A 25,809-nucleotide genomic window follows, 5' to 3' on the forward strand; every position below is an offset into this window, starting at 1 on the left:
TTGGGACTCTACTCATTGGAGTTCAGAAGAATGAGAGGCGATCTTATTGAAACATATAAGATTGTGAAGGGGCTTGATCGGGTGGATGCGGTGAGGATGTTCCCAATGATGGGTGAAACTAGAACTAGGGGGCATAATCTTAAAATAAGGGGCTGCTCTTTCAAAACTGAGATGAGGAGAAACTTCTTCACTCAGAGGGTGGTAGGTTTGTGGAATTTGCTGCCCCAGAAAGCTGTGGAAGCTACATCATTAAATACATTTAAAACAGAAATAGATACGTTTCCTAGAAGTAAAGGGAATTAAGGGTTACGGGGAGCGGGCAGGAAATTGGACATGAGTCTAGGTTCGGAATGGTCATGGCCCTGTGGGTAGTGGAGTGGGCCCAGGGGCCGTGTAGCCTGGTTCTGCTCCTACTGTGTTCTAATTCTGTGTTAGATTTCAGGAGATGGTTTTATTACTGTTCCTGGCTGGGGTGGAGATCGCCTTTACAGAAGGCAAGTACTGTAGAAAATATAGGGACAGTGATATCTCCTGGACGAGTTTCGATCGCCTAGATGGGTCGGAGAGGAATTTCCCAGATTTTTTTCTCCCAAAGGCCATTGGGTTTTTTGCCTCTCCCGGGAGATCACATGGGTTCGGGTGGATGGAGAGTGATAGAAGATTTGAGGTTAGGATCAGATCAGCCGTGATCTTATTGAATGGTGGAGCAGGCTCGAGGGGCCGTTTGGCCTACTCCTATTTCATGTTTATGTTAATAGCCATGGCTAGCAAAAATCTATTGATCGCAGATTTTAAATTATTAATTGAGCTAGCATCTACTGCTTTTTGCGCGAGAGTTCCACACTTCTACCACCCTTTGTGTGAAGTAGTATTTCCTAACTTCTCTTCTGAATGGCCTGGCTCTGATTTTAAAGGTTCTGTCCCCTTGTACCAGACTCCCTGACCTAGAGTTTTTCTCTATCTACCCTATCAATTACTTGCAAAATCCTAAAAACCTTAATTAAATCACTCAATCTTCTATATTCCCGGAATACAAGCCTAGTTTATGTAATCTCTCTTCATAATTTATGAGGATCCAGCACACTGCTCGAAAAAACTGGACATCCCTTTCTTTTGCCACATCATCCATCCCATGATATCTCCAAGTGTAATTGTCAATTATGCCAAATTACAGGCAGTTTTGAGTTGTATGCCAACCAGGATCTTGAGACTATCTAAACTGATTTCTAGCAGATGGAGGGGACTTTCTTCACCAGGACATTTGACAATCTCTGTTCACTTGAGCTCGGATTTCTCCATCAGGAAATATTTCATTTCTTGCAAACTACAATCAACAGTTTCACCTTTTATTTCTCTCTCAGTTAACGGAAGAATCCCATCAATAGCTTTATTCTGAACCTTCTGTTCACTTATTGTGCGATATGAACAATTCCAGGTCCATGGTGTTCTGCTAATAACCCAAATAACGCCATATTCGACCACTCTGTGGCACAGTATGTTTGCTTATCAGTGTTACTTCAAAAGATTACCTCTCACTGGGCTGGCAAAGACAACATGTTGCATACCTCTCGTTCTTGCATCAGTCTTTGACCTTCTGCAGCATACAGCCGATTAGTCTCTTCCAAAAATCTTTGTTCAAATGAATCTTGATATATCTAAAAGAAAAAACAAATAGATTTAACTGTTACAAATGAAAATAACTGCATTAGCTACATCTGAAAGGATTCAAATCTTACCTGTAAATCTGATAGCATACTTAAGAGACTTCGAAGTAAACTCCGATCAATGGCTTCACCATTTCTTTCTCTCTCAATTAACAGAAGAATCCCGTCAATAGTTTTATTTTGAACCTTCCGATCGCTTATTACATGGGATCTGAATAATTCTAGGCCCATGTCCCTACAAATGAAAACAGCTTAAATGAATAAGAACGGTTAAAAAAATCACAATGAGACTATTAATAGATCTAGCGCACTCAAATACCATTTTGCTTTCAGGTGAAAGTTCATCTCAAACCTTGTTCTCTCCACATTTTTTTTGTTAAATCATTTTTTTTTGTTAGTTAAATCACTTTGCTCTGGAGAAGCTTATCATTTTAAGTTAAATTTACAATAATTACAAAGCTTTAGAAACCCTAAATACCCTCTTGTTTATTCCAAACCCAATTTTCTCACTTCCTCTCCTGAAGATTCGACTCTTGCGTCAGTACATTTCCACAGGTATTGGTGGCCCTCCAGTAGCTCTCCCAAATTGTATTTTTCATGTGTGAGCCTATACAGTGAGTGTTGGTAGGCTATGATCACAGAGGGCATCACAGCTGAGCCCAATCACTATACACACCCTTTCTCACAGTGCTCAGTGATCAAGAGCAGAAACTGTGGCTAATAATATTCTTCCCAGCTCATGGAAGCTGAGGCCAATTTTAGCACCCCAACTGCTGTACCTAGTGGGATCAGTTAAATAGATTACAAATTAAACTGGGACCTTCTGGTATACTGAAAACCAACTGAACCATTAGGGAGACGTATCTTCATTTTATGGGTTATGGTAGCATATTCAACCACAGCAAACTTGAAAAAACCTCTCAACCTTTAAAAGTTGCCGCATGTACACACACACACAGTGTGAAGACAAAAACCTAATGATTACCCCACTCCATATACAAGCCTTCAAAAATGTGTAGAAAAAGCACCAGAGATGGCTGCTTCCATCACAAAACTGTATTTGAAAAACTCCAGGCAGATTTTCACACAAACTTGCAAGTCTGCATCTCATCACACATTGCAATATAAAAACAAATTATTGGTGCACTACAACTGGCCAGAGCATCTGAAAGGGGTTAGGGAGGACCAAAAAAACCAATTAGGCTTGTCGCTCCTGATCATTATCCAGTGACGCCCTGCTGGAAAATTCCTGTGTATGTATGGGCATCAGGATCAATTTCATCTGTGATGCCCTCCACAATCAAATAACCTGCCAAAACTCATTGTCCAGGCTCACACATGAAGAATGAGCACTTTGTGCAAGGTATCGGAGGACAATTGCTATCTGTGGATCTGTACCCCTGTAGGGAGCCAGCACCTTGAAAGAAATGGGAGAAAATAAAGAGAAACATTTCATGCAGATTTTCTACATAAACCTGAAAGTCCATGTCATCACAGATTACAATACAAAAACAACTGATTAAACAACAGCTGCTATTAGGAGACACTGAATACACATTCACAATAAACATGGAAATTTCTTCTGGGCAACCAGGAATTTGCAGTCTGAAATGACTGCTGCAGTTCGTAAATTTGCCAAAGCTTATACTGTACTTATTTTATTTCATCAGCAAGAACCCCACAAATACACATTTTCTAGAAAGTGATACAAACAAACAAAAACAAAGCAGCAACAAATGCTGAGAAATGTGACTGAGCAGTAACATTTTTTAGGAGGAATCTAACAGCCTGGCTTTTTATTGGCTCACTTTTGAGCCAGCAGTATGATTTGGATTTTTGTTGGTACACACTAGGATCATGCATAGTTGAGTCTGAATAGGTCATCAACAAAGACTGAAATATCAACTGAAGGAACGGGGAAATAATTGTTAAAGGCACCCAAATTTTACTTTACTTTTGATTTATATAATTTTAAATGATGCAGCAGCTATTTAAGTAGCTTATGGACAAGAAACAAAAATCACATGGCAAGCAGGAAAGACAACAATAAGAGGTGGTTGTTTGACATTGAGATGTAGCAATCAGACAGTAAAGGTCACAATCATAGGGATAGAGCAAGTGATTTGTTTCAGCAAAAATTGCTGAAAATTTCAAGGGCATTTTTGGTGTCTCACTGTATCAGTATCTCTACCCCTCTTCAAGCTCATTCGCCATGCCGGCCTTTCTCCCTGTCCCCATTACTTCCACCAGTTGAGCTCAATTATATTGTGCTTCCCCTTCTCACTCCCCATATCAGGTTGCAAATATATCTGTGATTACAAGCTGCCTCTGGGATATTATGACCTAATCGCAAACATAGAAACATAGAAGATAGGAGTAGGCCATTCGGCCCCTCGAGCCTGCTCCGCCATTTAATGAGATCATGGCTGATCATCCAAATTCAGTACCCTGTCCTTGCTTTCTCCCCATATCCCTTGATCCCTTTAGCCTTAAGAAATATATCTAACTCCTTCTTGAATATATTTAATGAATTGGCCTCAACTGCCTTTTCTGGTAGAGAATTCCACAGGTTCACCACTCTCTGGGTGAAGAAATTCCTCCTCATCTCTGTCCTAAATGGCTTGCCCCTTATCTTTAGACTGTGACCCCTGGTTCTGGACTCCCCTGCCATCAGGAACATCCTTCCTGCATCTAGTCTGTCTAGTCCTGTTAGAATGTTATAAGTTTCAATGAGATCCCCTCTCATTCTTCTAAACTCCAGCAAATATAAGCCCAATCGACCCAATCTCTCCTAAGTCATTCCTGCCATCCCAGGTATCAGTCTGGTGAATCTTCGCTGCACTCCCTCCATGGCAAGAACATCCTTCCTCAGATAAGGCGACCAAAACTGCACACAAGGTGTGGTCTCACCAAGGCCCTGTACAACTGCAGCAAGACATCCTTGCTCCTGTACTCTAATCCTCTATGAAAGCCAACATACCATTTGCCTTCTTAACCGCCTGCTGCACCTGCAGGCTTACCTTCAGCGTCTGGTGCACAAGGACACCCAGGTCTCGTTGCACTTCCCCTTCTTCCAATCTGTTGCCATTCAGATAATAATCTGCCTTCCTGTTTTTGCCACCAAAGTGGATAACCTCGCATTTATCCACATTATACTGCATCTGCCAAATCATCCAACCTGTCCAAATCATACTGGAGTTTCTCGGCATCCTCCTCACAGCACACACGCCCACCCAGCTTTGTGTCGTCTGCAAACTTGGAGATATTACATCTAGTTCCCTCGTCCAGATCATGAATATATATTGTGAATAGCTGGGGTCAGAGTACCGATCCCTGCGGTACCCCACTAGTCACTGCCTGCCACTCGGAAAAAGACCCGGTTATTCCAACTCTTTGCTTCCTGTCTGCCAACCAGTTCTCTATCCAAGTCAGTACCTTACCCCCAATCCCATGTGCTTTAACTTTACATGCTAATCTCTTTTGCGGGACCTTATCGAAAGCCTTCTGAAAGTCCAAATACACCACATCCATTGGTTCTCCCTTATCTATTCTACCAGTTACATCCTCAAATAATTCCAGTAGATTAGTCAAGCACGATTTACCTTTTGTAAATCCATGTTGACTTTGTCCGATCCTGTCACTGTTTTCCAAGTGTTCTGCTATTACATCTTTTATAATGGACTCTAGCATTTTCCCCACTACCGATGTCAGGCTTACCGGTCTATAATTCCCCATTTTCCCTCTACATTTTTTTTTTCTTTTTTTTTAAATAAATAGTGGGGTTACATTAGCAACCCTCCAATCCATGGGAACGAAGATGACCAGCAATGCATTTACTATTTCTAGGGCCACTTCCTGAAGTACCCTAGGATGTAGATCATCAGGCCCTGGGGATTTATCAGCCTTCAATCCCATCAATTTCCCTGACACCATTTCCCTACAAATACTGATTTCATTCAGTTCCTCCCTCTCATTAGACCCTATATTCCCTGACATCACTGGGAGGTTATTTGTGTCCTCCTTTGTGAAGACAGAACCAAAGTATGTATTTAATTGGTCAGCCATTTCTTTGTTCCCCGTTATAAATTCTGACTGCAAGGGACCTACGCTTGACTTCACCAATCTTTTTCTCTTCACATATCTATAAAAGCTTTTACAGTCAGTTTTTATGTTCCCTGCAAGCTTACTCTCATACTCTATTTTCCCACTCTTAATTAATCCCTTTGTCCTCCTTTGCTGAATTCTAAACTGCTCCCAATCCTCAGGTTTGCTGCTTTTTCTGGCCAACTTATATGTCCTCTCCTTGGATCTTATGCTATCCCTAATTTCCCTCGTTAGCCACGGTTGCGCCACCTTTTTTGTTTTATTTTTATGCCAGACAGGGATGAACAAATTCTGTAGTTCGTCCATGCGATCTTTAAATGTTTGCCATTGCCTATCCACCGTCAACCCTTTAAGTAGCGTTCCCCAATCCATCCTAGCCAACAAAATTCAGACAGTAAACCATACTACGTGATAAGTAGACAATATTACTGTGACAAATCACTTGCCCTAATCAAGCATAACGGTAAACAATTCTGAAGGGGAAATCAGTAGAATCCCAAGAGGCCTTCTCTTGGCCTGTGTTAGAAGGGTACCCCCACCTAGTCACCTTCAATTTCTTGAGAATGCTCATGGCAAGCCTCCAGTGTGTCACTAAACTGGCCATTCTTTATTTATGAGCCTAGACAGCAAGTGTGGGCAAGCTATTTGACTGTGGAGAGCATTACAGCCAAGTCCAATCCTGCTCTCACCTGACGTCCACTTTCTAGCAGGGGTTCCTGGAGAGCAAACAGGAGCAAAAGCGGTGGCCAATTTATGCACTAATTCAGGAGCACAGAGATCAACTGTGATGCCTCAGCTAAAACCATCCAAGTCAACTTAGACTGGGAATCAAACTTGTCATATTCTGGTCTGTCTGGATTAGTATTGCACCTTAATACTCTCATATACTGGGACATGAACCATATGAAATTGTTAACACAGAAAATATTAAAACTTTTTCAACCCAGAAGTAGGACTATAAATAAGCCCCAGTTAGGTATTATAGGTGGAATATATAGTACATGGAGAATACCCTTACTGGAATAATAAGGACTACTTCCCCTGAAGGGGAGCAATATACCTTACTTCTTCATTTACAGGATTCCCTTTGTGCAGCTGGGATCCAGGGATGCTGATGCTTCAAATGGAAGTGACTTTGCACTGAAGGCATCGAACGATACCTGCCCTGGGATTAGGATCCTGGTGGACGCCCCATGATCTGATGCCATAACCTCTTCACTAGTGTCAGCCGAAGAAAGGCACACCAAAACATGGGCTCGTTGGCTCTAGAGGAGACCTCACTGCAGGATCATACGGGCGGTGAAGAGGCAAGATGGTTCACAGGTCACAGATTCTTTAGACGAGAATGAACTAGCACCTGCCAACATCAAGGAGAGTGCCTTAGAAATCTGACCTGTATCAAATGGCCCAAGTCAGGGTTGCAATAGGTCAGCACAGCTAATCCTTGGAATTATCAATGTCTTCTAGGCTGTCCCTTGAGAGATTTGCCGACAGATGCTGGTTCCAAATAAGGAGCTTGTAAAATGCTGCCAAACAAAATGTTTCAAGCACTCATTTAGCTTGACTCAGGACCCAAGGGTCCTCTTCTCCCAGTTGGAGGAAGATCTAAAAACATGCTCAGAGCATCAACTAAGGATGTTTTTTTCCTCAAGGTGCTTCTCTTACCTGCAAACATGGATCTTCAATGAATTCAGTAGTGCAGCACACTTTGCAAAGGAAATGATCTTGTGGTTGAAACCAAGGTAAATTTCTCCCAATATCTCATATCCCCAATAGAAACAAATAGCTGTGAGGAAAAGGTTCCAACTGGTCCTAGCCCCTTGACGTGTTAGTGCTGCAGCTTCAGCAACTCGAGGTGTACCACCTCACTCCATCCTGGATGATCTTTAGAGCTCCTTTAATCTAAATCGTTTCACCAACCCCTGAAAGTGCTGGCAGAATTTGCAGTGAGCAATGTTGTGGGATGCAAGCAGGAGATACTGAAGTCAGCAAGTATGACAATTGGTGGCCAAAATACCTGTGGTAAACCACTGTTATTGTTATTCACTGTTGTTGTTGTTGTTGCACATTGTTGTACCTATGCATGCCTCGAGTGCTCCACCCACAGGCCCAGGTATAAAGGTGATTGACCTGCAGCCCCCTGCCTTCTTGGAACCCAGTCAACCACGAGAGGCATGCTCTGTTCTTTGCTAATAAAAGCCTTTAGTTACTCTCCTAACTCTCCGTCTTTTATGAGTAATTGATAGCGCATCAATTTTATTAGCAAAAAAATGTCGACAAACGCTGAACAGCAGGCTGCTGCACCAAACGCTGAACAGCAGGCTGCTGCACCAAACGCTGAGCAGCAGGAGCTGCTGCGAGCCCTCAGACCAACATGCCTGGACCTAGACCCCCAAGAAGCGGGTTCGGCTACCAAATTCGCGCATTGGCTGCGTTGCTTCGAGGCCTACCTGCAAGCCTCAACTGTGACCCTGGACGAAAACAAGTTGGAAATCCTGGCCTCAAAGGTGAGCCACCAAGTTTATACAATAATCCAGGACGCGACGACCTACGCGGCGGCTATCGGTCTGCTAAAAGGGCAATACGCACGCCCGGTAAATACGGTCTATGCCCGGCACCTCTTAAGATCCCGCAGACAGCAGCCCGGGGAATCGGTGGAGGCCTTCCTACGGGCACTACGGATACTCGGCCGAGACTGCGATTGCAAAGAGGTATCAGCCGCAGCACACACGGAGGGACTGATCCGAGATGCATTCGTTGCGGGTCTGAGGTCCGACTACTCCCGGCAGAGACTGTTGGAAAAGGGAGAAATGGACCCGAGAAAGGCAGTGTCCCTCGCGCTCTCGCTCGACGCGGCCCACAGGAATATGGACGCCTTCTCCCCTAACCGCTCCGCAACGTGGACGCCACAACCTTGGGTCATGGGACCGCCACCTTCAACTGCTGCTGCGATGTCCAAGGCACAGAAATGTTATTTTTGTGGCCAGGCAAAACACCCCAGAGCACGCTGCCCGGCTAGAAACGCTACCTGCTCCGGCTGCGGGAAGAAAGGACACTATGTCAGCGCCTGCAAAGGTAAAACCGCTAACGCCAGCAGCGCCGCGTGCGAACCGTGGGGGCAGCCATCTTGTCCGCCATCTTGGGCTCCCCCAGCCGCGTGGGGATCGGGACTATGGGCGCCGCCATTTTGTCCGCCATCTCGGACGTCTCCAACTTCAACCACCGCCTCATCTGACGACCACATCGACTCGCTCGACCATACGCTGGCCTCCGTGACGCTGGACCAATCTCTCCCGAATCAACTGTCCAGGTCCATGATGGACATTACGGTAAACGGCCGCGCCACTACCTGCCTTTTTGACAGCGGGAGCACGGAAAGCTTTATCCACCCCGACACGGTGCGCAGTTACTCTCTCCCGGTCCTGCCGACGCGACATCGGATCTCTTTGGCTTCCAAAGCCCAGTCAGCGGACGTCGGTGGCTACTGTGTAGTGACCCTTTCAGTAAGGGGCACAGAATACAAAAATTTTAAACTCCTGGTCCTGCCCCATCTTTGCGCTGCCGTTCTACTGGGGTTGGATTTTCAGTGCAACCTTAAGAGTGTCACATTAGCGTACGACGGACCCCTCCCCCCACTCACAGTCTGCAGCCAGCAGCTTTTAAATCGCCCGCCGCGCACCATTTGCAGCCTCTCCACCCTTAAAGTCCCCCCCCCCCTCCTTGTTCGCTAACCTCACCCGCGACTGTAAGCCCATCGCTACCAAAAGCAGGCGTTACAGTGCCGGGGATAGGAGCTTCATTAAATCCGAGGTAGCAAGACTCCTGAAGGAAGGGATTATTGAAAGTAGCACCAGCCCATGGCGAGCACAAGTGGTGGTAGTGAAGACTGGCAAAAAACAGCACCTAGTTATTGACTACAGCCAGACGATCAATCGCTACACCCAGCTAGATACATACCCACTCCCCCGCATATCTGACATGGTCAATCAGATAGCACAATACCGGGTGTTCTCGACGATTGATCTGAAGTCGGCATACCACCAGCTCCCAATCAGGGCTGAGGACCGCCAGTACACAGCTTTTGAAGCTGACGGTCGTCTCTACCACTTCCTCAGAGTTCCCTTCGGCGTCACCAACGGGGTTTCAGTCTTCCAACGGGAGATGGACCGGATGGTTGACCAGAACGCGCTCCAGGCCACTTTCCCCGATCTAGACAACGTCACCATCTGCGGCCGCGACCAGCAGGACCATGATGTTAATCTAGAGAAATTCCTCCGTACGGCCCAGCGGCTGAACCTAACATACAACAAGGACAAATGTATGTTTCGTACCAAGCGCCTTGCCATTCTTGGCTGTGTAGTGGAGAACGGAGTCATCGGCCCCGACCCCGACAGGATGCGCCCCCTTATGGAGCTCCCCCTCCCCCACTGCCAAAAAGCACTGAAGAGATACCTAGGGTTTTTCTCGTACTATGCTCAGTGGGTGCCCAACTATGCGGACAAAGCCAGACCCCTCATCAAGTCCACCTCCTTCCCCCTGACAGCAGAAGCCTGTGCAGCCTTCACTCTCATAAAAGGAGATATTGCGAAGGTCACAATGCACGCAGTGGATGAGTCCACCCCTTTCCAAGTGGAGAGCGACGCATCCGACTTTGCCCTAGCTGCAACCCTTAACCAGGCGGGGAGACCCGTGGCCTTTTTCTCAAGGACCCTCCAGGGCCCCGAGATTCGACACTCCTCTGTCGAAAAGGAGGCCCAGGCCATTGTGGAAGCTGTGCGACATTGGAGGCATTACCTGGCCGGAAAACAATTTACCCTGCTCACTGACCAGCGTTCAGTAGCTTTTATGTTTAATAATAAGCAGAGGGGCAAAATCAAGAACGACAAGATCTTGAGGTGGAGAATCAAACTCTCCACCTACAATTACGATATCTTGTACCGGCCCGGGAAACTCAATGAGCCCCCAGATGCCCTATCACGTGGTACATGCGCCAACGCGCAGGTCGATAGACTGAAGACCCTCCACAATGACCTCTGCCACCCGGGGGTCACCAGGTTTTTTCACTTCATCAAATCCCGTAACCTGCCCTACTCCATCGTGGAGGTCAGGACCATGACCAGGAACTGCCAAATCTGTGCCGAGTGCAAACCGCATTTTTATAGGCCAGACAGAGCAAGCCTGATCAAAGCCACGCGCCACTTTGAACGGCTGAGCGTCGATTTTAAAGGGCCCCTCCCCTCCTCCGACCGCAATGTGTACTTCCTCAACATAATTGATGAGTACTCCCGTTTCCCGTTTGCCATCCCTTGCTCAGACATGACCAGTACCACGGTCATTAAATGTCTGAATGACCTCTTCGCCTTGTTCGGTTTCCCTAGCTATATTCATAGCGACAGGGGCTCATCCTTTATGAGCGATGAACTCCGGCAGTACCTGCTCTCGAGAGGTATCGCTACAAGCAGGACCACCAGCTACAACCCCCGGGGGAATGGCCAGGTGGAAAGGGAGAATGCGACGGTCTGGAAGGCAGTCCTTTTAAACTTGAAATCTAAGGGCCTTCCGACCTCTCGCTGGCAGGAAGTCCTCCCTGCGGCGCTCCATTCCATTCGGTCACTGCTCTGTACAGCCACCAATGCTACCCCTCACGAGAGAATGTTCTCCTTCCCCAGGAAGTCCACATCGGGGATCTCGTTACCGACATGGCTGACTTCTTCAGGACCCGTCCTACTGCGGAAGCACGTGAGGTCCCATAAGACGGACCCCCTGGTCGAGAGGGTGAGCCTCCTCCATGCCAACCCTCAGTATGTTTATGTGGTGTACCCGGACGGGCGGGAGGACACAGTCTCCATACGAGACCTCGCACCTTCGGGTGCTCCCGAAACACCTCCCTCGCCACCCACGCCTACCCCCAGTACGCTTACGTAGCGTACCCGGACGGGCGGGAGGACACAGCCCCCACACGAGATCTCGCACCTTTGGGTGCCCCTGAAACACTACCATTGCCACCCACCACTACCCACAACCCAACCCCGCTAGACGGCATGCCGCAGCCCCAGGACCCGTCATTGACCACCCAACCACTCAATTAGACGCCAGACTCAACATTGGATGCTGCACCATCACCGCCGCCACCACGACGATCAGGACGGCATACAAGGCCACCTGATAGACTTACTTACACGAACCTTTAGTACACTTCACCCCGCCGGGCTCAATTTTAAACAAGGGGTGAATGTGGTAAACCACTGTTATTGTTATTCACTGTTGTTGTTGCACACTGTTGTTGTTGCACACTGTTGTACCTATGCATGTCTCAACATGTCTCGGCTGGCTCCACCCACAGGCCCAGGTATAAAGGTGATTGACCTGCAGCCCCCTGCCTTCTTGGAACCCAGTCAACCACGAGAGGCATGCTCTGTTCTTTGCTAATAAAAGCCTTTAGTTACTCTCCTAACTCTCCGTCTTTTATGAGTAATTGATAGCGCATCAATACCCACCTGCACTTAAAGTATAATTTGGAGCCTGGAACTGGCATAAACTAAGATTCCCAAGGAAAACCAAAAATTTCACATGCACAATTTAAGTTGGGAAGAGTGAAAGAGAAGAAATTAGGAAAATAATTAAGACATCAACTTCTAGAGACACTACAACATACGTGAAGGGGAGGTCACAACAATGCCTACAAGACTCCGAGTGAGAGTCATGGCAATACTAGCCATTTTCAAATAGTTACAAAGAAAAATTACCTCCAAAAAACTTGGTCTAATTTTAGAATGAAAATTAGAAGGACCAAATCTAAACTACAGCTAAAATAGGTCTTCAAAGTGATTTCCTTTCAGTATATTGAACTGTGGCATAAGCATCAAATTGACAAATTTTCCCCCGATAATAAATTATATTTAAATTTGCCATTTTGGCCATAATCATTAAGTCAATTGATTTTGATGTTGCTGTGGTAAACCACTGTTGTTAGTATTGTTGTACTTGTCTGTGCATGCCTCAGCTGACTCCGCCCCTGGCTCCACCCTCATGGCTGGGTATAAAGGTCGCTGCTCAGAAGCCTCCGGCCCTTTTGGATACCAGGCAACCCCAAGAGGCATGCTCTGTTCTTTGGTAATAAAAGCCTGTTTATTACTTACTCAATCTCCAGTCTTTTGTAGCAATTGATAGTGCATCAATTTTATTACCAAAGTTAAATGTTGGCTGCGGATGCTGATCAACCGATGGCGCAAAACGCTGAGCAGCAGGCGCTGCTGCGAGCCCTCAGACCAACATGCCTGGACCTAGACCCCCAAGAAGCGGGTTCGTCGACTAAATTCGCACAATGGCTGCGTTGCTTTGAGGCGTATCTGGAAGCCTCGACCGTGACTCTTGATGAAAATAAACTGAAAATCCTGGCCTCGAAGGTGAGCCACCAAGTCTATACTTTAATCCAAGATGCGACGACCTACGCGGCGGCTATCGACCTACTGAAAGGGCAGTATGCACGCCCGGTTAACACGGTCTATGCCAGGCACCTTTTAAGATCTCGCAGACAGCAGCCCGGGGAATCGGTGGAAGCCTTCCTACGGGCACTGCGGGTACTCGGACGCGGCTGCGACTGCAAGGAAGTATCGGCCGCGGCACATGCGGAGGGACTGATACGAGACGCTTTCGTTGCGGGTCTAAGGTCCGACTACTCCCGGCAGAGGCTGCTGGAGAAGGGTGAAATAGACCTGACAAAGGCAGTGTCCCTCGCGCTCTCGCTCGACGCGGCCCACAGAAATATGGACGCTTTCTCCCCTCATCGCCCCGCGCCGTGGACGCCGCAATCTTGGGCCATGGGACCGCCACCTCCAACTGCTGCAGCGATGTCCAAGGCACAAAAATGCTATTTTTGTGGCCAAGCTAAACACCCTAGAGCACGCTGCCCCGCGAAGAATGCTACCTGCTCCGGCTGCGGGAAGAAAGGTCACTACGTTAGCGCCTGCAAAGGGAAGACCGCTAACGCCAGCAGCGCTGCGTGCGAACCGTGGGCGCAGCCATCTTGTCCGCCATCTTGGGCTCCCCCAGCCGCGTGGGGACCGTGGGCGCCGCCATTTTGTCCGCCATCTTGGACGCCTCCGACTTTGGTTACGGGGGACCCGGACTCCACCACCGCCTCATCGGACGACCGCATCGACACGCTTGAACATACGCTGGCTTCCGTGACGCTGGATCAATCTCTCCCGCATCAACTGTCCAGGTCCATGATGGACATTACGGTAAACGGCTGCGCCACTACCTGCCTTTTTGACAGCGGGAGCACGGAGAGTTTTATACACCCCGACACGGTGCGCAGTTACTCTCTCCCGGTCCTGCCGACGCGTCATCGCATCTCTATGGCTTCCAAAGCCCAGTCAGCGGACGTCGGTGGCTACTGTATGGTGACTCTTTCAGTGCGGGGTACTGAATACAAAAATTTTAAACTTCTGGTCCTGCCCCATCTCTGCGCTGCCGTCCTACTGGGGTTGGATTTTCAGTGCCACCTTAAGAGTGTCACTTTAGCGTATGGTGGACCCCTCCCCCCTCTCACAGTCTGCAGCCAGCAGTTTTTAAATCGCCCGCCGCGCGCCATTTGCAGCCTCTCCACCCTTAAAGTCTCCCCCCCCTCCTTGTTCGCTAACCTCACCCGCGACTGTAAGCCCATCGCTACCAAAAGTAGGCGTTACAGTGCCGGGGATAGGGGTTTCATTAAATCCGAGGTAGCGAGACTCCTGAAGGAAGGGATTATCGAGAGCAGCAATAGCCCATGGCGAGCACAAGTGGTGGTGGTGAAGGCTGGCGGCAAACAGCGCCTAGTTATTGACTACAGCCAGACGATCAACCGCTACACCCAGCTGGATGCATATCCACTCCCCCGCATATCTGACATGGTCAATCAGATAGCACAATACCGGGTGTTCTCGACGATTGATCTGAAGTCGGCATACCACCAGCTCCCCATCAGGGCTGAGGACCGCCAGTACACAGCTTTTGAAGCTGACGGTCGGCTCTATCACTTTCTCAGAGTTCCCTTCGGCGTCACCAACGGAGTTTCTGTCTTCCAACGGGAGATGGACCGGATGGTTGACCAGAACGCGCTCCAGGCCACTTTCCCATATCTAGACAACGTCACCATCTGCGGCCACGACCAGCAGGACCACGACGTTAATCTAGAGAAATTCCTCCGGACGGCCCAGCGGCTGAATCTCACATACAACAAAGACAAATGTATGTTTCGTACTACGCGCCTTGCTATTCTTGGCTGCGTAGTGGAGAACGGAGTCATCGGCCCAGACCCCGATAGAATGCGCCCCCTTATGGAGCTCCCCCTCCCCCACTGCCAGAAAGCACTGAAGAGATGCCTGGGGTTTTTCTCTTACTATGCGCAGTGGGTGCCCAACTATGCGGATAAAGCCCGACCCCTCATCAAGTCCGCCTCCTTCCCCCTGACAGCAGAGGCCTGTGCAGCCTTCACCCTCATAAAAGGAGACATTGCGAAGGCCACAATGCACGCTGTGGATGAGTCCCTTCCTTTTCAAGTGGAGAGCGACGCATCCGACTTTGCCCTAGCTGCAACCCTTAACCAGGCGGGGAGACCCGTGGCCTTTTTCTCAAGGACCCTCCAGGGCCCCGAGATTCGACACTCCTCTGTCGAAAAGGAGGCCCAGGCCACTGTGGAAGCCGTGCGACATTGGCGGCATTACCTGGCCGGAAAACGATTTACCCTGCTCACTGACCAGCGTTCAGTGGCTTTTATGTTTCATAATAAGCAGCGGGGCAAAATCAAGAATGACAAGATCTTAAAGGTGGAGAATCGAACTCTCCACCTACAATTACGATATCTTGTACCGGCCCGGGAAACTCAATGAGCCCCCAGATGCCCTATCACGTGGTACGTGCGCCAACGCGCAGGTTGATAGGCTACAGACCCTCCACAATGACCTCTGCCACCCGGGGGTCACCAGGTTCTTCCATTTTATCAAATCCCGTAACCTGCCCTACTCCATCAAGGAGGTCAGGACCATGACCAGGAACTGCCAGATCTGTGCCGAGTGCAAGCCGCATTTTTATAGGCCAGACAGAGCGAGCCTGATCAAAGCCACGCGCCCCTTCGAGCGGCTGAGCATCGATTTTAAAGGGCCCCTCCCCTCCTCTGACCGCAATGTGTACTTCCTCAATATAATTGATGAGTACTCCCGTTTCCCGTTTGCCATCCCTTGCTCGGACATGACCAGTACCACGGTCATTAAATGTCTGAATGACCTCTTCGCCTTGTTCGGTTTCCCTAGCTATATCCATAGCGACAGGGGCTCATCTTTTATGAGCGACGAACTTCGGCAGTACCTGCTCGCGAGAGGCATTGCTACAAGCAGGACCACCAGCTACAACCCCCGGGGTAACGGCCAGGTGGAAAGGGAGAATGCGACAGTCTGGAAGGCAGTCCTTTTAAACTTAAAATCTAAGGGCCTTCCGACCTCCCGCTGGCAGGAGGTCCTCCCTGCGGCGCTCCATTCCATTCGGTCGCTGCTCTGTACACCCACCAATGCCACTCCTCACGAGAGAATGTTCTCCTTCCCCAGGAAGTCCACGTCGGGGATTTCGCTACCAACATGGCTGACTTCTCCAGGTCCCGTCCTACTGCGGAAGCACGTGAGGACCCATAAGGCGGACGCCCTGGTCGAGAGGGTGAGCCTCCTCCACGCTAACCCGCAGTATGCTTACGTGGTGTACCCGGACGGGCGGGAGGACACAGTCTCCATTCGAGACCTCGCACCTGCAGGTGCTCCTGAAACACCCTCTTCGCCACCCACCGCTACTCCTGCCTACCCCCAGGACACAGTCCCCGCACGAGACCTCGCACCTTCGGGTGCCTCTGAGAGACCACCATCGCTACCTCCCATTACCCATGCTCTGACCCCTGTAGACGGCATGCAGCAGCCCCAGGGTCCGCCACCTGCTACTCCTCCTCTGAACGAGACACCGGGTTCAACGTTGGATGCTGCACCATCACCGCCGCTGCTGCGACGCTCAGGACGGCTTACAAGGCCTCCTGATAGACTTCAGTACACGAATTTTTAGTGCACTTCACCCCGCCGGACTCAATTCTAAACAAGGGGTGAATGTGGTAAACCACTGTTGTTAGTATTGTTGTACTTGTCTGTGCATGCCTCAGCTGACTCCGCCCCTGGCTCCACCCTCATGGCTGGGTATAAAGGTCGCTGCTCAGAAGCCTCCGGCCCTTTTGGATACCAGGCAACCCCAAGAGGCATGCTCTGTTCTTTGGTAATAAAAGCCTGTTTATTACTTACTCAATCTCCAGTCTTTTGTAGCAATTGATAGTGCATCAGTTGCCCATCTGTTCGAGGCTGTTCAAGAGAACTGATTACGGTAAACATTACGGAGTCTCCTTAGACAGAGTTATCAATGTTATTACAGTGTTGAAGGAGACACTGAACAGAAGACAGAAACTTTTGCCACAGGAAGGGATGAGGAAAATAACTCATCTGACCTGCTCTTATCTCCTATCTATATATATAAATCGGTACTTCTGTCTGTCTGTCTCTGTCTGTCTGTCTGTCATCGCGTGTGCGTTGCGGGTATGCACTCGAAAGTTACAGGGCGTACCTACGCGCGCGTTACCTCCAAAGAAAGCTTACGCTTCCGAGACGGTTTTAAGCGTATTTACGTTTCGGCCGGGCTAAAATTGCGCCCGCGGTATCCCAAAAACCTTCAACATTCCGCTCATTAGCATCTCATTATCCGCTCATTAGCGACAGAGTGACCTCGAGCTCGACCAATCGTACGCCGGGTTGCTGGCGTGTGCCGCCGGGCCAATCGGTGCGCGTGTGGCCGGGCTTTATCGTTCTGAACCGAGGTGAGTCGCCGCCATCTTGATTCCAAACTTTTCCCTTCTTTTTCCCGCTTTCTGCGTCTTAAAAAAAAACGTTGCTTTTAAAACACATTGTTTTTTAAAAAAATGATTTAGAAAGTAATTAACTTATCTAATCTCATTAATTTTCCTACCTTTCCCCGTTTTTCCAGATAGGCCTAGAAGCCTCGGCGTCTCCTCCGCACCTCCCGGCCCCACTCGAAGGCTGGAGGGCCGAGCCTCAGCCCAGCGCCGCTAGGGTGCGCGCGCAGCAGGAGCTGAGACGTCTCTCTCTGCCGGGGCTTGCTGAGCGTCCAGTGTTACCCTGGCAACCAGGCCCGCCGGACGTCTCGCACAGCCGCAATCGGCGGTCTTCACCTCGGGGGGAGGGCTCGACCCTCCAGGGGGGGGGGCCGCGCGCGCAGCAGGAGCAGCTGAGACGCGGCGTCTCTCTCTCTCTGGCTTGGTCAGCGTCACGGTTGCCCTGGCAACCGGGCCCGCAGGCCGAGAGAGACGCCGCGTCTCAGCTCCTGCTGCGCGCGCAATCGGTGGTCTTCACCTCGGGGGGGGGGGGGGGGGGGGGGGGGGGGGCCGACCCTCGGGGGGTCGCGACCCTCGGGGGGGGCGCCCCCCACCCTCCATCCCCCCTCCCCTCCCCCCGCTCCCTCTCCCCCCTCCCCTCCCTTCCCCCCCTCCCCCTCCCTTCCCCCCAGTCGCTCCCTCCCTTCCCCCCAGTCGCTCCCTCCCTTCCCCCCAGTCGCTCCCTCCCTTCCCCCCAGTCGCTCCCTCCCTTCCCCCCAGTCGCTCCCTCCCTTCCCCCCAGTCGCTCCCTCCCTTCCCCCCAGTCGCTCCCTCCCTTCCCCCCAGTCGCTCCCTCCCTTCCCCCCAGTCGCTCCCTCCCTTCCCCCCAGTCGCTCCCTCCCTTCCCCCCAGTCGCTCCCTCCCTTCCCCCCAGTCGCTCCCTCCCTTCCCCCCAGTCGCTCCCTCCCTTCCCCCCAGTCGCTCCCTCCCTTCCCCCCAGTCGCTCCCTCCCTTCCCCCCAGTCGCTCCCTCCCTTCCCCCCAGTCGCTCCCTCCCTTCCCCCCAGTCGCTCCCTCCCTTCCCCCCAGTCGCTCCCTCCCTTCCCCCCAGTCGCTCCCTCCCTTCCCCCCAGTCGCTCCCTCCCTTTCCCCCAGTCGCTCCCTCCCTTCCCCCCAGTCGCTCCCTCCCTTCCCCCCAGTCGCTCCCTCCCTTCCCCCCAGTCGCTCCCTCCCTTCCCCCCAGTCGCTCCCTCCCTTCCCCCCAGTCGCTCCCTCCCTTCCCCCCAGTCGCTCCCTCCCTTCCCCCCAGTCGCTCCCTCCCTTCCCCCCAGTCGCTCCCTCCCTTCCCCCCAGTCGCTCCCTCTCTTCCCCCCAGTCGCTCCCTCTCTTCCCCCCAGTCGCTCCCTCTCTTCCCCCCAGTCGCTCCCTCTCTTCCCCCCAGTCGCTCCCTCTCTTCCCCCCAGTCGCTCCCTCTCTTCCCCCCAGTCGCTCCCTCTCTTCCCCCCAGTCGCTCCCTCTCTTCCCCCCAGTCGCTCCCTCTCTTCCCCCCAGTCGCTCTCTCTCTTCCCCCCAGTCGCTCTCTCTCTTCCCCCCAGTCGCTCTCTCTCTTCCCCCCAGTCGCTCTCTCTCTTCCCCCCAGTCGCTCTCTCTCTCTCTTCCAACAACAACATGCCCTCGAAAAAGCCTCGGCACCGCCGGGCACTTCAGCTAGTTGATTATGAAGCAGCCAACAGCTTCAAGCAGATCATCTCCTTACACACACATTTGAGAATAAGCAACAAGGGATGACTACAAAATAGGGTTAGGGGCAAAAAAAAGGCTAAACTCATTGTTTAAATAAAAATATTCAGAGGGGAAAAAAATCATATAAAAACCCACAAAACTGGTGTTAATCAGAATTCTTTTGAATTATTCATGAACTCTCTTGAAAAGGGCTGACATTCCACTACGTTCCATTAGCTGTCTTTACCCATGCTATGTGGAGTACGAGAAGAAAAAGAAAATTCGCTTTTGAGCTGCAGATTTTGATGATCAGAAAATACTGCAGCTGCTTCAACCCAAATTCGAGTCTTGTTTTGATGCAATTACAAATGTGCAATCACAAGCAGACCAATGAACACAATCTTAAAAAAGATCGAAGTGTTAAAGACCTGCATTTACACATCCACAAACATCAGGAAAGTTTCAATTTGCATTATATTATAGACAGACCTATTCCCCCAGTGGCTCAGTGAGAAGCTAAGCCATAGAAAAGGAAGGTCGGTCTCGGGTTCGACCCTGGCCTGTGCTACGTTAATTGACCTCAGCTTGCTTGGCGATAGCTAAGCTACAAGGGGCTTCACTGCACCAGGGTTAGATAAGGGATTGTGGGTGGGTCAGTGTTGGAGAGAAAAATCAACCAGGGTCCCTGCTCCTCACTGTTATTTAGTAATCTCTGTTGGATGTATGCATATGGACATTGGTTGACGACAGCATCTGGCTCGACTGTAATGCTCCCCTCTGCAGTTAACAGCCTGCCTAACACTATTCACTGCCACGGTTCACATTAAAAATTGGCTGCTTGGATAAATTGCTGGAGTGTTGCTGGTGCCCGAGAAGCAATATCCCTTAGGAGTTCGGTAGGGAGAAGGAGAAATTGGTGAGAAGAGAGACTCAAGATCTGCAAACATTCTAAAAGTGCAAGAGTGAGTTTTAATTTCTAACAATTTTTGTAAACTCTTATCAGTCAAAATTACCAGGACTTTAAAAATATAATCTTCTGTCCTGGTTGCACCAGATACAGTGAGTTCATTCTGTGAGGACCCAAAGCTAATATAAGCAGAGTTCATTCATGACTGTTTATTTTTCAGATGCAGCATTCCATAGATGATAATGTGATGATGCTGAACAGAAGTTTCCTCTCCAATGTTCCCCACCACCACCCCCCCCCCGCCTCTTTAGCCCTACCCACACTGTCCCCCTGTCTCAACTGAAAGGACAAGCTAATGCTGCACTATAACTCGTCACTGGAATGGCCTGGGTTGAAGCACAGTAGAAGACACGAAGAATATCCCAACACTGGACAAACAGGGGGCTATAGGGGGGGGGGAGGAGCTAAACATGATCAAAATCACTAAGGAAATGGTACTCGGTAAAATAATGAGACTCAAGGCAGATAAATCACCTGGACCTGATGGCTTACATCCTCGGGTCTTGAGGGAAGTGGCGGTAGGGATTGTGGCTGCATTGGTAATAATTTTCCAAAACTCCCTGGAATCAGCAAAGGTCCCGGCAGACTGGAAAACTGCTAATGTAACGCCCTTATTTAAAAAGGGCAGTAGACAGAAGGCTGGAAACTATAGACCGGTTAGCCTAACATCTGTGGTAGGTAAAATATTGGAGTCCATTATTAAGGAGACAGTAACAGGACATTTGGATAATCATAATTTAATAGGACAAAGTCAGCATGGTTTTATGAAGGGGAAGTCATGTTTGACAAATTTGCTGGAGTTCTTTGAGGAAGTAACATATAGGGTGGATAAAGGGGAACCAGTGGACGTAGTGTATTTAGACTTCCAAAAGGCATTTGACAAGGTGCCATACAAAAGATTATTGCTGAAGATAAAAAATCACAGGATTGGGGGTAATATTCTGGCATGGATAGAGGATTGGCTATCTAACAGAAAGCAGAGAGTTGGGATAAATGGTTCATTCTCGGACTGGCAATCAGTAACTTGTGGTGTTCCACAGGGGTCAGTGCTGGGTCCCCAACTCTTCACAATCTATATTAACGATTTGGAGGAGGGGACCGAGTGTAACATATCAAAGTTTGCAGATGATACTAAGATGGGAGGGAAAGTAGTGAGTGAGGAGGACATAAAAAACCTGCAAGGGGACATAGACAGGCTAAGTAAGTGGGCAGAGATTTGGCAGATGGAATACAATACTGGAAAGTGTGAGGTTATGCACTTTGGCAGGAAAAATCGTAGAGCAAGTTATTATCTTAATGGCAAGAAACTGGAAAGTACTGTAGTACAAAGGGATCTGGGGGTCCTGGTGCACGAAACTCAAAAGGTTAGTATGCAGGTGCAGCAAGTGATTAAGGCGGCCAATGGAATGTTGGCTTTCATTGCTAGGGGGATAGAATATAAAAATAGGGAGGTATTGCTTCAGTTGTACAAGGTATTGGTGAGACCGCACCTGGAATACTGCATACAGTTTTGGTGTCCATACTTAAGAAAAGACATACTTGCTCTCGAGTCAGTACAAAGAAGGTTCACTCGGTTAATCCCGGGGATGAGAGGATGGACATATGAGGAGAGGTTGAGTAGATTGGGACTCTACTCATTGGAGTTCAGAAGAATGAGAGGCGATCTTATTGAAACATATAAGATTGTGAAGGGGTTGGATCGGGTGGATGCGGGGAGGATGTTCCCGATGATGGGTGAAACTAGAACTAGGGGGCATAGTCTTAGAATAAGGGGCTGCTCTTTCAAAACTGAGATGAGGAGGAACTACTTCACTCAGAGGGTGGTAGGTCCATGGAATATGCTGCCCCAAAAAGCTGTAGAAGCTACATCATTACATAAATTTAAAACAGAAATAGACAGTTTCCTAGAAGTAAAGGGAATTAAGGGTTACGGGGAGCGGGCAGGAATTTGGACATGAGTCTAGGTTCGGATCGGTCATGGCCCTGTGGGTAGCGGAGCGGGCCCAGGGGCCGTGTAGCCTGATCCTGCTCCTGCTCCTATTTCGTGTGTCTAATTCTGTTAGATTCAGGAGATGGTTCTGTGATAGTGGATTGGCGGTTAGGATCAGATCAGCCATGATCTTATTGAATGGCGGAGCAGGCTCGAGGGGCCGATTGGCCTACTCCTGCTCCTATTTCTTATGTTCTTATTTCCATTCCCTGCAGTATTTTCTTCCTTTCCTCCCTTTCATGGATTATCTATGAATGAGAACTCGCCACTTTGGAGAATTGTGAATTGCAAACTCGTTTTCAACAATTGTTTAAAACAAAGCCACATCTGTAATAGATAGGTCCTACTCTTCAAAATGAAAACCATGGGAGATAACATCAACCTTGTTAAACTTGCATCAAAGTAGGCATCGGATCAAAGCAGTGAAGGACAAAATTAGGATCGAAACAAAAACTGATCACAATGCACAGATGGAGTAGACTTTTAGCTAAGCTAGTGGATTTAAAATTCTTCAAATCATTTAAAACAGAGGTGGGCCGCATAACATGAAGTCTTGGATTTAACCATGTCCTCATTAATCTGCATATATTTCAAGCTTCTGATTACAGACCTTGGTGTTCTCATTTAGGATTTATTCAATAATGAGCCAACAGTGTCAAAAACAGCCCTTTCCAAACCTCCACAACCACAAAATTCAAACACGGCGAACCAGCAATTAAGAAATACAAGTGCAAATAGACCCAAGTTACCAGCATTTCATGGGCCATAGTGGCAGGCCACAGGTTGGATACCCTTAATTTCAGATAATTCAATGCTGTCAATGGGAAACTATAGGTTTTTCAGGCAGCCAAGTTAAAATGGGTCAAATGGCTATCCTCAGACTTACTTATCTTGTGACGCTGGCGAAATGTATTTTACAGTTGAAACATAATGGCCTAGAAATTCAGTGGGCTGCGCCACCAGTTAGCACCCAAAGAGGGCACTCAGTGGCTTTAGCTCCACTGGCCACGCCTCCCGCGATATTTAGCGGGGCGCTATTGGCGGCGTTAGCTTGTAGCGCTGCGCCGCCACCGATGACGTCGTTGGTGTGCGCAGCGTCCCGATCGCGATATTTGGTCGCGCCCGCCTCTAACGCCGGTCGCAAACCGCGACCGGTTCACAGGGCCTACCTGTGGCGGTAGTGGCGCAAATTAAGGTGGAGGTGCGGGGCGGCCATTTTTTCCGGTGGCCGCCTGCCAGCACCTCCTCGCGCCGCCCTCCCCGGCCTCCTGATCCACCCCCCGGGCAGTGCCGGCTGTGTCCCAAAAGACCGGCACTTCTCCTCGGTGTCGGGCTCTTTTGCTGGCACTCGCGATCGGTGATCGCGCTGGTGCAGGCCCCTCCCCCTTAAGAAGGGGAGGAAGGCCTGCAGTACAGCAGCGCGCCGTGCCACAGCATGTGGCGCTGTGGCACGTAGCGCGGCGATATTCAGTTTGAGCACCCCAAGCGGGACGCGGGGAGCCTCGAGCAGCGCCCCGAGTCCCAGTCCCTCTTGGGGCGCTCCCACTGAATATCGGGAGGGCGCAAGCGGCTCTGGCCGGAGCGCAAAATCCGGCGCCCAGGCGAGCTTGGCGCCCCAAACGCGGCGCCACCGAATTTTTAGCCCAATGACTCCACGTTGCCCTTTGCTGATTCTTCATGCATTACTGATGTATTTTATTTTTTTAAATCACTTTGAACCCTCTTCCCTGAAAGTTTGTTTTTCACTGAAATAACAGGTTGACATTCAAGTTAAACACTTTTCCCCCTGAGCTACTTGGAGAAGCTCTGCTCATAATGCAGCTCTGGTTAACATGTAATTTTGATGCAAAATGATTCTAATCCAAACTTGGACAAATGACTCCCTAACCGAGATACGGTTCCATTGGTGCAGTCACCATTCCAGTACCTTACACAAATGGCCCATTATTTATCCAAAAGCAAAATACTGTGGATGCTGGAAATCTGAAATAAAAACAGAAAATGCTGGAAATACTCAGCAGGTCAGGCAGCATCTGTGGAGAGAGAGACAGAGTTAACTTTTCAGGTCGATGACCTTTCATCAGAACTCGGCTTGGACAGATGCTGCCCGACCTGCTGAGTATTTCCAGCATTTTCTGTTTTGATATAGCCCATTATTTATGGTTGAATCTAGAGAGTCTCAGAAGCGCTTAGACTATGCAGGAGATCAGCCGAGCCCAAACCTGCCCTCAGTCTAACATACATAAATGCAGTTTCAGGTGCATAATGATCAGGAGCAGGAAGCCGAGCTGATTTTCCCCTTCCCTAACTGAGGGGTGATAAGGCCAGTTGTAGTATCCTTGTTGTCCTAGCTATTTATTTAGTTTTGTGAAGACCACCAAGTCTTTAAACTTACCAAATAGATGGGAGCATTGAATTTTGCAGAACATAAGTTCTATCCAGAAACAAGAAGATACTCCTAATCATGATCTGGAAGACAAGAAAGTAGAAATAAAACAGTAAACAAGTTTACATTTTAAAATCTTTACAAAGCATTTGAATAAAATCACATCTTCAGTAATCTATCTGCAGTAAATGTCAGGCTACATCACAGAGGAAAATAGTTGGTACTGTCATAAATGAGGACTTGTTTCTTTAAAATTAAACATTTGGAGCTCCTCCAATGACCGAGTGGTGAAAGTTGCTGCCTGGTGGTGCACGAAGCTGTACAGAATAGAAGTTCTCAGATTCAATTCCTCGTCAGTGGTAAGGTTGTTACAACCTGGCTCGGTTTGGGAGCAAGGGAAGGTAGTCCCACTTCTGATCGCTATCCTGTGACCGGTTCTGGGAAGCAAACTTATGCAGGCATTGGGTGAGGGCAGTCAACTCAGGCTTGATGCGTCCACTTGCAAACAGCCTGTCAACATTAACCATCTAGGCTCACATATGAAGACTAGCTGCTTGGCTGAGGTAATGGACAGCTGCTGGCACCTACGGAACTGTATCCCAGTAAATAAAAAGCACTTTCAGGTGAGGAATAGTAAACATTGGTGAAATAATTATTTTTCTTAAAACAAGTTACATTTCTATGGCATTTATGTACAAATAGATGTCTCAAGACAGGGGATAGTGAGCGGACATTGAGCTGGAGGAGTAGAGGAAAAAAATCAGAAGTGGACAAAAGCATGATTAAAGAGGGCCTTAAGGAGGCTTTTTTGAAGTCGGGGGTAACAAGACACAGATGCTGAGGAATGGAATCCCAGAAGGCGAGAATAGGGTTGCTGAAGGAGAACTGCCAATGGCAAAGCAAGGAACAAGTAGGTGGCCAGTATTGGAGGACTAGAGGGTGCACACTGTGACATAGGGCTGGTCAAAATCATGAAGAGTCAAAGCCATGGAGGAACTTGAAGGTTCTCTGGGCCATGGGAAGCAACTTGGCAAGGATTGGATAATGGGTCTTAGGGTAGAGGCTGTGGCATACTGAATGACTT

General features: G+C 49.0%; 1 protein-coding gene across 1 annotated transcript in view; it reads right to left on the minus strand.

The window, feature by feature from the left end:
- The window catches only part of cul4b (cullin 4B), an 80,963-nt gene that overhangs the window by 38,506 nt on the left and 16,648 nt on the right, over positions 1–25,809 (minus strand). The window contains exons 5-7 of the mRNA XM_085998731.1: positions 24,735–24,808; positions 1,737–1,899; positions 1,566–1,655 (exon numbers count right to left, since the gene is read on the minus strand). Of these exons, the coding sequence (XP_085854857.1) occupies positions 1,566–1,655; positions 1,737–1,899; positions 24,735–24,808 (327 nt within the window). The remainder of the gene's footprint in view (positions 1–1,565; positions 1,656–1,736; positions 1,900–24,734; positions 24,809–25,809) is intronic.

The sequence above is a fragment of the Somniosus microcephalus genome, chromosome 1 (genome assembly GCF_052327205.1).
Source record: "Somniosus microcephalus isolate GS21.2 chromosome 1, FLI_Smic_1.0, whole genome shotgun sequence".
In the NCBI taxonomy this organism is placed as follows: domain Eukaryota; kingdom Metazoa; phylum Chordata; class Chondrichthyes; order Squaliformes; family Somniosidae; genus Somniosus; species Somniosus microcephalus.